The sequence below is a fragment of the Halichoerus grypus genome, chromosome 1, assembly GCF_964656455.1.
Source record: "Halichoerus grypus chromosome 1, mHalGry1.hap1.1, whole genome shotgun sequence".
Classification (NCBI taxonomy): Eukaryota; Metazoa; Chordata; class Mammalia; order Carnivora; family Phocidae; genus Halichoerus; species Halichoerus grypus.
In genome coordinates this window covers 190,941,095-190,953,111 of record NC_135712.1, presented here as the reverse complement: position 1 = coordinate 190,953,111, position 12,017 = coordinate 190,941,095, and the positions used below count along the sequence as shown (strand labels likewise).

The following is a 12,017-nucleotide window of genomic DNA, read 5'->3' as shown; positions in this document are numbered from 1 at the left end:
GAGAGGGAACACAAGCAGGGGGAGTGGGAGAGGGAGAAACAGGCTTCCCTAGGAGCAGGGAGCCCGAAGCCGGGCTCGATCCGGCATCAGGACCTGAGCCGAAGGCAGTCGCTTAAGGACTGAGCCACCCAGGCGCCCCAATGGTTTTCTTTTTGACAAGGCCTTGTGGCTGGGGCCAAGGGTGGAGGCTGGAGTCCTGGACTGAGGCCCAGTTTTTAGGATCCCCAGTTCCAAGAGCTTGGGTCTGAGGGTCCTGGAGTCCAAAGGCTCCAGCTGTGGGGTCAATTCTGAGGACCCAGCTCTTAGATTCTTGGGTCTGAAAAGCCAGGATCAAGGGTTCAGTAAAACCTGAATCTTACGGGCTGGTTTTAGAAAGTTTCTGGGTCTGCAGGGGTCGGACTGAGGGTCTCATCTTGAAGGTCCCTTTTCTGGGTCTTAGGGTCCTTGGGCCCGGGAGGCCTGGGTGGGAAAGGTCCAGCTGTAAAAGTTTCAAGTCTGGCAGTCCCGGCCGAAAGTGAAAAGCCCAACATTGCAAGGCTTGGTTTGGTAATCTTTAGGCCTGAGGGTTCCTGGATCGCAGGGCTCAGGACGCCATGTCTTCGGATCTGAGGCTCTCTGGACGTGGTGGCTTAGGGTGCAGTGTCCCGGGTCTGAGGCTGGATGCTGAGGGTACCGGGCCTGCGGGCGGCTGCGAGGAGCTTGGAAACGCGGGTCCGGGGCAGCGGCGAACGCGGCAGTGTGGCGCTAGGACCCCGCGGGAGGCGGCAGCGGGAAGGGCGGCCAGTGTTGACAGCGACGGCGGCGGGGAAGCCGGCGCTAGGACCCTGCGGGCGCGGCGGGTGGCGGCGGCGTGTGGGGCGGCGCGTGTTGACAGCGGCGGCGGCGGCGGTGGCGGCGGCGGAGCCGGGCGGCGGCGGGAGTCGGCGCCCCTGGTTCCTGCCCCTGGTGTCGAGGCGGTGGCGGACGGGCGTCCGGGGATGGCCTTCATGGAGAAGCCGCCGGCCGGCAAGGTGCTGCTGGACGACACGGTGCCGCTGACAGCAGCCATCGAGGCGAGCCAGAGCCTGCAGTCCCACACGGTGCGCGGCCCGCCGGTTGGGCGGGCGGCGCGGGGCGGCCCCGGGCCGCGAGAGGGCTTCGGGCGGCCCGGCGCTGGCCGGGCAGGGTCGCCGGGGCGGGGAGCGGGGCCGGGGGTCGGCGGCCCAGGCCGGGAGGGTAGTGCCGTGGCGGTGGCTCTGGGACAGGGGCCTCGGGGCCCAGGTGAACTCAGGTCTGCAAGGGCCGGGGGTGGGGATCGCAGCCCCGTGGGCCAAGCTGGAGGAGGGGCTCGGCGGTGCCGCTCCGAGTTGTAGGAGGTGTTGGATTCCCGGGCCCACCTTGGCCAGGCGGAGTAAAGGGAGCACTTGGGACCCTCTCCTCCACTTCTGCCCGCCGCCAGCCTTCTCTTTGGGGCCGCTGAGTTTTACTCCCTTCAGCTGGGGATCTGAGTGGCGGCGATGTGGATGTGCCGGGCCAAATGGAAGTATGACTTTAGAGCCTACTTGTTGGGATGGCAGAGTGTAAGCGGCTGGGGTCTGCAGCCCCAGTTGCTGGGCAGCTGCTTGGCCTAGGCGCAGAGAAATGGTGAGGGAGGCAGTCTGGGGTCCTGCTGAGGCAGGTGTGTGAGTGTGCTCCTTCCCTCCTCTAACCTGTTCTTTAGTGGGCAGTGGTAGCATTCATTTGAGTTTAAAATCCACTGGAGTAGCATAAAAGAGTAATAGGTCCTCATAGTAAACACAGGCAGAATTCATTTCTGTTACCTATACTGTCTTTTATGGGTCTTTAAAACCAGGATTGTTTTCATTTGCCTGTACCTTTTTTTTTTTGAAAAGCACACTGTGCATTGTAATTTACAAGCAATAAACCTAGGAACCAGCAGAAAAACAGGAGCTGCCAGCCAGGGGGACTTTGGGAAATAATGAATGGGGAGAGAGAGATTCCTTAAATTGTAATGTTTTGTCAGGTCACCAAATCAGATTTCGGCTCAGAGGCTTGTTTGTTTACCATTGCAGTGTGTTTAGGGTTCATCATCTGGAGGCTAAAGCCCCACAATAGCCTTCTGTTTCTCTTTTTGTTCAAGCTGTTCTGGTGACTTCAAAGAGATCTTTTATTCTGTTGTATTAAAGTGGGACTTTTTTGAACCTCAGTTTCCTCTTCCGACAGCCGTGCTTTGTAGGGTTTGGATTGTTCAAAGTGTTCATTTCCAGTTAGGAAAATGATTATATTTTTTAAAAATGTATTTTATTTTTTCGTTTATCTTTAATCCTGTTTTACAGACTTGGGAGAAGGCACTGTGTTGGACAGAATCTTTACCCTCTGTAATGTATACCTATGGGAGTATGGGTTAAAGGTTGAAATTTAGGGCAGGTGTTCAAGAATAAATTCTGCTATTAAACTAGATTTTTGACTTGACTTTTGGCAAATTTTTGGGGAGAGGGGTTGAGTCTTTTAGGTTTATTTTTTGCTGAAAGTAGAGAGATGCTTATAAATGCTCACAGATCACTTCTTCCAGGAAGCATTCCATGATGGCCACTGCCCCATGTCCTAACCTAGATCAGTTTATGAAGGAAGCATTCCATGATGGCCACTGCCCCAAGTCCATGCTCACTTCCACCTTAACCTAGATCAGTTTATTCTGAAATTATTTCTTTAGTTTTCCTCTCCCCCAGGTTATGAGAGGAGGACAGGTGCTTAATTTTGGGTCCCAGTCCCTGGTGTCTGATAGGATTTCATATGTGTTTGTTGAATGAATAAACAAATAAATTGCAACCTTACTTTGCCTCTTTTTTGTGTAAAACAGTAGTGGTGAGAATTGGAACAGCATGGCATCTGAGGTGCTAAGTTAAGGGGGTCAGCGCTTCAGCAAGGTAGTGAAAGATGTAATAGGATTCCATTTTTACTGCAGAGCTTTTCTTTAAGAAATAACATAATTTAGAGTAGAGAATGGGAGTCCCTATAATGATGACTGATCACAAAAGACAGTGACTCACAGGAGACCCATAGAGGCAGATGTGAATGAGTAAAAAACACTGTAGCATTGTCTTGCGCAATTTTTGACTGTTCTATGTTCTTGTCATTTTAGCTGTAGAATTGGAGACTGGGAAATGTTGCATCAGCCCTGAACTTTATTGAGAAAATCATATGCTGATGCAGACTTTCTGGATTATTAGCCCCTTATGAGTAAGTCCCTTTAAAACAGGAACTGTTGGAAATTATTTTGGAAAGAAGTAGTTGTTAATGGTGGCAAATGGAAGAAAAGAGCATTGTTTTCTATTGGGAAAACTGAAGGTGGCTTTTCTACTTGTTAGCTGAAGGGAAATGGTGTCCCAAAAGTCAGAGGGCAGTCCTCCCTCTGAAATACTGAGCTCCTTGGCTGTAGGATAGAAACATACAGAGAGAGTATATAGTAGACAGCCTTTGAGTTGGAAGAGGCAAGACGTTAATATAGTTTTGGGCAGACACTTGCTAGTCTGTGACGTTGGTTGGGCAAGTCACAAAGAGGTTAACTTTTTGATGTGTAGTTTTATGTTGTAAAGAGGGTAATAAAAGCCTGTTCTGCCTGCCTTCCAAGGTTGTTACAAAGATCAAATGAACTAGTCTTTATGAAGTATTCGTAAAGGGCATTTCTTTCTTCTTCCATCTATTCACTCCCTGGTGAAATAACATCCAAAGCGTTAAACAGGGTAAAGTGCGATTATCGAAAATAGCTAATTTCTATCCAGAGTTCCTTCCCTTTATCAAGGTTGTTTATCTTTGGGAAACAGAATTTACAGCAGAAAATTTTAGGTTACATAGGATTTAAAATTTAGGGACTTGGAGGGGGGGAAATTCTGTGGGTTGGAAAATACAGATGCCAGGATGAAGGGAACACAAGGTCACCACCAGAAAGGCTTATTTAGATGAGAAACTGGCAGAGAGGGCACAGATTGGTAGATGATTCTGTTCCTGACTGTGGTCTGAATGATTTTATTTTCACTTTTATGGAGCACAATGAATTTGGCTTCAGGAAATACACCAGGCCTCTGCTGCAAGGAAGTGAAACTTCCATAAAATCAGAAGGGACCATAGTTAGGGAGGATGCTTTCAGCCTGGGGTGGGAGGAAAGGGAAGGATTTGCCAAACAAAAGGAATTTGAATAAAAAGCCGTACAGGTGAATTGTGGGAAAGTTTGGGGGGACGAAGAGAAAACAAGGGAAATATGGACGTTCTTGGCGATGTGAAAGGGAAAACTTCTAAAAATCGATAGACTGAAAAGATGCTTACCTAGCTGAAATAGAAACCAGAGGAAACCGACAGTTTGGGAGAGGGTTGTTACCAAATATGCGTATCAGATTTTTGCTGGTCAACGTGCTGTAATGTGCTAACACTTCATCTCGGTTTTCTCCTTTTAAAATACTCTCCTGTGAGGTTCATCTGAATCAAGGCCCATTTACTCTGCATTTGGTGCATTTTGTTCTTGAGAAACAAAAGATAATTTTAGTGATATTTGAGGCATAACAACATTTTTTAAATCTGGGAAAGATAATATTACATGTTGAGATCTTTACTGAAAATGGGTCTCTCTTTGACCTTTGATTTTTGGAAACTGTATTCCTGCACAGTTTATTTATTCAACAGTACTCATTAATTTGAGAAAAATGTGTTGTGTACCTACTGTGTGCAAGACACATGCTGGAGATCTGGTGGTCTGCTAGATAGCGCCTGCTTTCATTGAGCTTTTGTTCTATGGGATTCTGAGGTCTTCCATTTCCCAAGGTGTTGACAAGTCAGAGTCTTTACCTGTCATAACACAGGTGGTTTTGAAGTTCCTTTGTGGCTTGGATTATTGAGCCTCAGCTTTTTATTTTATTTTTTTTTAAGATTTTATTTACTTATTTGACAGAGTGAGAGATAGCGAGAGCAGGAACACAAGCAGGGGGAGTGGGAGAGGGAGAAGCAGGCTTCCTGCCGAGCAGGGAGCCCGATGTGGGACTCGATCCCAAGACCCTGGGATCATGACCTGAGCCGAAGGCAGACGCTTAACGACTGAGCCACCCAGGCGCCCGAGCCTCAGCTTTTTAATCAGTGGCCTTTTTTATATAGTCTTTTAAACTCTATTCATATATCATCAGAATACCTATTGAAATGTGATGTCAAATTAGCAGACCTCATTGCCTTCAGAGCCTGACATTTTAGGCAACCCAGTGCTCAATATCAGGATCTATCTGGGCTTCCTTTTGGGATGCTATTTGGAAGTTTCTTTAGAATTCCAAGTTATACTGACTACTTTAAAAAATTCCTTGAAGATATTTGCATAGGCAAATGCAGACCAAATGATAGTTCCTCATTTTATAATAAGATAATAAGTTTTCTTGAAATCTGCTTTTTTTAAAGATTTTATTTATTTGAGAGAGAGATGAGAGAACACACACAGAGGGAGAAGTAGGCTCCCCACTGATCAGGGAGCCCGAAGCGGGGCTTGATCCCAGGACCCTGGGATCAGGACCTCAGCCGAAGGCAGATGCTTAACCAACTGAGCCACCTAGCACCCCAAGTTTTCTTGAAATCTTACCACTTGTCTTCTACTTACGTATTTTTCCCCACTTGTTTTTGAAACCTGTAATGGATGCAGTTACAAAAGTCTGAGTTGGAACGTTTTAGATAATGGTAATTAGTTAATTTAGAGATTGTAAGTAAACTGTACCTATTGAAGTCAATTTTTTTGCAGACTGATTTAGGGGCTGGTGATTTTTTTTTTTTTTGAGAGAGAGCGTGCAAGTGGGGAGGGGTAGAGGCAGAGAGAGAGAACCTTAAGCAGGCTTCACGCCCAGCACAGAGCCTGATCTCACAACCCCGAGATTATGACTTTAGCCGAAATCAAGAATTAGATGCTCAACCGAGTGAGCCACCCAGGTGCCCCTAGGGGCTGGTGGTTCTTAATCCTCATTTATCACCTCTTTTGAGGATTATCCAACTAGGAAGATTTCTTGTAGTAGGAATACAAATAAGAAGCTGGCTATAGTTACTTGGAAGAAACATAGGATTCTGGGGCTGAAGTTTATTTTAGGAGAAAAGATCTTATGTGTTTTGCTCCTTAGGGGAATATCGTAAATATTCACCTATGTGTACACAGCTTCCATATATTTGTGATCTTAATAAGATTGTTCAAAATATGGATTGTTGATTGGTGGTCTAAGTGGGTTCATTTGGGCCAACTAGAACAAACCTGTTTTCTACTGAGGCAGGTAGTGGTTCCTCTTCAAGCTGCTGGAGGTTTCTAAGCGGCTTCACATGAAATGAGGCTCCTTTATGTCCCAGCTTTTGGCATCCTGAAAACAGGAGCGCTGAACTCGAATATTGTTTTAGAACTCAGAAGTGCTTGAGTGCTTGCGGGTGTTGTAGAAGAGAGAGTAATAGTTTTTTTCCGTTGTTTTTCCCCTGATATTGGAAGTCATCCTTGTCAGTGACTTCTTTTACAAGTAAGGTGCACATCGTAGGGGAAATTAAGGTATGACTGTCATCGGAGGAGATGACAGAGCCCTTCATTTTCACTTTGAAAATTTTGACTAAGGACTAAGGGACAAGCACTTTATCTGGGGGAAATACGTGGACCTCTGGAGGGGAAGAGTTTGTGCAGATTGACCATTTAGTCTCCAGCTGATCTTGCTGACTACCAAATTTGGGGTGAGTCTGTCCATTTCCAGCTGAAGATCAAACTGTCAAGTACTTTCTCCTGCTTACCAAGAGTACATTTTTACTGTTGTCTTCAAATAATTGAGTAGTTATTTTTTGGTGGTTAAGAAGGTATTCCTATTAGTATAATATTAGTTTGGGGAACCCATTGCAAGAGGAGTCTTCTAGAAAATTTTTTTTTTTAGTAACAGCTTTATATATAATTCACATACTGTACAATTTACCCATTGACTAAACAAGTCAATATAAATATATTCACAGAGTTGTGTACCTATCTCCATAATCAGTTTTAAAATTTTATGTATTTAGAGAGAGAGAGAGAGAAAGAGCAGGGGGGGAAGGGCAGCAGGAGAGGGAGAGAGAATCCTCAAGCAGACTCCCCGCTCAGCCCAGAGCCTAACCCGGGGCTCAATCCCAGGACCCTGAGATCATGACCTGAGCCTGAATCAGGAGCTGGCTGCTTAACTGACTGAGCCACCCAGCCCCCCCCCCCTTTTTAAGATTAATTTATTTATCATAATCAATTTTAGAACATTTTCATTACCCTGAAAGGAAGCCCCATACCGTTTAGCCATCACCCTGGGAAGTTTATAACATTGCAAAATGCTAAACTCAGGACGTATTCTTAGCACAAGTTCTTTACCTCTCTGGGTTTACCTCCTTTCACAATCTTATCAGAGAGACAGGTTCTCCATAAATGCTCATACACATGTTTAGATAACCTCCCAGAACCTCCCCGGCCTGAAGCCTGCTCTTAGGCAGTGAATCTTAGGGTAAGAATCACTGCTGAAGGTTTTTCAAACTGCAAACTTGGAGAAGAAGCATGCATCTAAACAGTTCACCTTGCTGCCATGTGAACCCTGCTTTCAGGAAGCCGTGGATTTGGAACAATAGATGAATTCTGTCTTGTTGGTGTGAAAGAGTTACTCCAGGTTGCACCTTGCCGAGCGCATTGAGCTGTAGGTGCCCAGATGACTTATTAGAGGAGCCCAGAGGGAGGGCAGAGGGCTCTGTGCTGGAGAGCAGGGTGTTTGCGCCCTGGCCAGCTCTCTGTTTATGACATCTCAACAAGGCTGCCCGCATTTCTTTGGTGTGGCTCCTCAGAAACTGGTCATTTCTCCTCAGTTCAGTCGAGGCTGTTTTGGGGTGAAGGGAGGAGGCAGTGAATAGAGTGTTGGTATGGGACAAACCTGGGTCTAAAATGCTGGAACCAGGGAGCCTGGGTGGCTCAGTCGTTAAGTGTCTGCCTTCGGCTCAGGTCATGATCCAGGGTCCTGGGATCGAGTCCCATATCGGGCTCCCTGCTCGGCAGGAGGCCTGCTTCTCCCTCACCCACTCCCCCTGCTTGTGTTCCTGCTCTTGCTATCTCTCTCTCTCTGTCAAATAAATAAATAAAATCTAAAAAAATAAAATAAAATCAAATAAAAGAAATAAAATGCTGGAACCATTTCGGAGGTGGAAAGGGAAAGCAGTGTTGTTCTGCAGGTCTTCCTTAGAGCCTGCCCTTTGCCCAGGTGACAGGTGACTGGTGGGCAGGGATGCGGTGCACTTCAGTCCTGCAGAGGGAAATGGAGCCTGAAGCGGGCCTGCTCACACCACACCGCTAGCCTGGCGGGCACGACCGCTCTCACCGTCCCACCAGAGCACAGGGGAGGGCTGGCTGACACATTGCCGTGCTCTAGGCGTCGCTGCGTGTGACCCTGTAGATACCACACTCTCTAACAGCCTTCCTCCGTTCTTCACTCCATGCTGCTTCTCGAGCTCCGACGGGCACTGCGTGCTGGGGATGCGTTGGTGAGCAGGCCCGACTGCAGGAGCTCTGAGGCTGCTGAGCGTCTGAGCAAGCAGGACACACCTCTGTCCCTTCCCACTCCTTAAATGGTAAGGGGCAGATGGGCAGCTTGTTCAGCCTCTGTCCATGTCTTTCTCTTTGAAGTCCCCCTGCAAATCCAGCCCTTCCTGTCTATGTATTACTTTGATTCCATTTCAAACTAGCTCATTCTCTAGCGTGTACGGGGTATAGATAGTAAGCATTCAATAAATGTTTGTTGAGTAAGTGGATTTATTGTATGATTACAGTTATCTGAGCTGCAACTCAGGGAATCCTTCCTGTGGACAACTACTTTACCAAGCTGCATATGCTTTTCTTTATTTAAAAAAAAAAATTTTTTTTTAAGGATTTTATTTATTCGAGAGAGACAGAGAGAGCACAAGCAAGGGGAGCGGCAGGCAGAGGGAAAAGCAGACTCCCTGCTAAGCAGGGAGCCCAACGTGGGGCTCGATCCCAGGACCTGGAGATCATGACCTGAGCTGAAGGCAGGCACTTAAACTGACTGAGCCACCCAGGCGCCCCACGAAGCTGGATATGCTTTTCCTTCCTCTGAAATTCCCATTCAGCTTTATTGGTTCCAAACATGCAAGCATTTTACATACCTGTTCTTCTTCTTCTTTTTTTTTTAATATTTATTTATTTATTTTAGAGAGAGAGAGAGTACGCACATGCGGGGGGTCAGGGGAGGGGCAGAGGGAGAGAGAATCTCAAGCAGACCCAGTGCTGAGCGTGGAGCCTGACGCAGGGCTCGATCTCATGACCCTGAGATAATGACCTGAGCCGAAACCAAGAGTCGATGCTTAACCGACTGTGCCAACCAGGTGCCCCCATACCTGTTATTTCTTACCGCTTTGTTTTCTATTTAATAATCTCTCCCTCCCACACATGTGAAAGTGTAAGGCAGGAACAGAGGGACAGTACCTTAGTGACGTTGGACAAATGGTTTAATCTCTCCAGCCCATTTCTTTGTAAAGTGTGGATGGTAAGAGTATGTTAGTGCTGCTGTGAGGATTAACCGACCTCACACATGGAACATTCTAACCAGAGCTCAACATGTAAGTATCAGCTGTTTTGATGTAGTGTATTACCTCTGTATTTGCCAGAACACTAGTAACTTTTTAGGTACTAGTACTTGCTGGGCACTCAGGTATGCTCAGCGGAAAAAGGAGAATTGTTTATTTAAAAGTTTGTCTCACTGTCAGCCGTGACTGCTTTGCTAACAAATGGCAAAAAAGAGACCAGTGACATGTCAAAGAGCAACTCCCCTGCCGCCTTTTTCTCTTTCGCTCTGAAGGAACCTGTTTTGACAGCCAGGCCTGGGGGCTGCAGCACGGAGTCCCCTTCTGGGGCCGGCCACTGAACTGGCAGATGGGCTCCCAGAGGCCAGGCCTGAAGGGAGGCGGGCCCCTGGCAAATGCCCGTTTCAGCTCTTCACATCCCAGCTTTTGTTCGTCACCAACATCGGTGTATGCACATTTGACCTCCAGCAGCGGGGTGAGAAAGTAAAATAGAAAGCCCTCTGCTTTGTTCTTTCCCCTGACAAGTAGACCGTGCCAACTGACATTTGTGAGGGCGTGGGCTGGGGGGCAGCTGACATCTTCAGAACGCTGCTTCCTGAGAAATGCTGAGTTCCTTTCCCCTAAGTGCCATGCACCAGTAGGCAGGCTGTGGGCACAGACACCAGGTTTGGGTGCCTTTCACTCTGAAGCACAGAACTTCTTCCTTATCCGAAAGCAGCCTCTACGGTGTTGGGAACCTTAGCAAGCACCTGAGGAGTCTCCTGTGAGCTGGGCACTGGGCCGTGTATTAAGATAAAAAGACAAATGAAGCAGGGAGCTTATATCCCGGTAGAGGTGGCAGACATATAAACTAAGGGTGAAGTAAGGTGTTGAGAGTGCCAGCCCGCCTGGGATCCGAGAGGGGCAGTGGGAGTGGCTCCAGCCACCCAGGTCCTTCCTGGGGCTTTGGGCTGAACAGCCTCTCAGAGAACAGCTTCTAGATCAGCACTCCCCAGGCTTGAACTTGCAAACTCCTTTCATAGTACTTCTGAATTGTAAAAAAAACCCAAAACCCTCTGGAAGTGATTTTGAATTAAAAAAATATTTTATTCAGATTAGTACATTATTAAAAATTATATTAATGTTTGGGATCTGAATTACACTGTTTTTTGAAATATGAGAGGCAGTGAGAATTGTGATAAGGTGAATACAGCTTACGGCACTGATAATGAGCGTCTTCAGACAATTTGCAGAATTACCAATTTTATGATGGTTCTCACTTCTTGTATTTCTCACGAACTTCTCACTTAACTCATATTTTACCATTGGCATTCCTAATAAAGCCTATCTTTAGTCATGGTACATTAATGGGTGTAAATGAAACCATGTATGACTCAGAGCAAAATCAATTAAAAAGCTACGTAGTGGCCAAAACCATGATAAACCAAATAAACCATGAACACACTCATCTGATTTCTCTGACTGGCCCCATGTTTCTTGTGTGTTCACTTGGAGGCTCTTAGTCTGTTCTGGGTTAAAGGGAGAAAATTTATATATATATTTTAAAGATTTTATTTAGTTGTCAGAGAGAGCGCGCACAAGCAGGGGGAGCGGCAGGAAGAGGGAGAAGCAGGCTTCCCACTGAGCAGGGAGCCCGATGCGGGACTCGATCCTAGGACCCTGGGATCATGACCTGAGCTGAAGGCAAATGCTTAACCAATTGAGCCACGCAGGGATCCCAAAGGGAGAATTTATTTATTTATTTATTTATTTATTTATTTATAAATTTATTTTATTTGAGAGAAAGAGAGAGTGAGTGAGAGAGAGAAAGCACAAGCAGGGGGAGTGGCAGGCAGAGGGAGTGGGAGAAGCAGGCCTCCCCGCTGAGCAGGGAGCCCGATGTGGGGGCTCGATCCCAGGACCCCGGGATCATGACCCGAGCCGAAGGCAGACGCTTAACCGACTGAGCCACCCAGGCGCCCCGGAGAAAATATTTAAATAATTGTTTTATTGATGTATTTTTTAAAAAGAAATACAAACAGAAGCCTTGTAGCCTTTAACACGTAAATCCTTCCAGAGACTCTAGTTGTTCATCCTATTCTAAACCATTATTAACCCACCGTAAGGATCTCAGTTTAAAATACTAAAGAATGACTAGGTATGTTCTCTGAGGCTAGGTTGCATTTGCAGACTTCAGTTCATTCAGCAGATACTGCTGTGAGCATGCCCCTTGTTCTTGGCACTGTGCTAGGCACTTGGGGTGCACATCGGAGCAAGACAGATGTGGTCCCTGCCTTTGTTTGTTTATTCCAAAAGGATCTGTCATGGAGGATTCTGGTGTGGGGTAAAAGATGGGAAAGGGAGATTGGGGCCAGCTGTGGGGCCCCTTAGAGGCCAGGCTCAAGTTTCTGAATAGCAGTGAGGGACTTGAGCGGATATGTAGCATGTGGAAGTGGTATTTTAGGAAACTTAATTTG

General features: G+C 46.8%; 1 protein-coding gene across 16 annotated transcripts in view; it reads left to right on the top strand.

Annotated features, from left to right (window-relative positions):
* The first annotated feature begins 864 nt into the window (after positions 1-864).
* PXK (PX domain containing serine/threonine kinase like) overlaps positions 865-12,017 on the top strand; it is a 102,145-nt gene continuing 90,992 nt past the window's right edge. For 9 of the 16 annotated variants that reach the window (XM_078076601.1, XM_036071736.2, XM_036071735.2 and 6 more), the window contains exon 1: positions 865-1,079. In XM_078076601.1, the coding sequence (XP_077932727.1) occupies positions 978-1,079 (102 nt within the window). In that variant the 5' untranslated portion in view covers positions 865-977. The remainder of the gene's footprint in view (positions 1,080-12,017) is intronic. The other 7 variants (XM_036071734.2, XM_036071741.2, XM_036071738.2 and 4 more) reach the window with 1 other exon arrangement.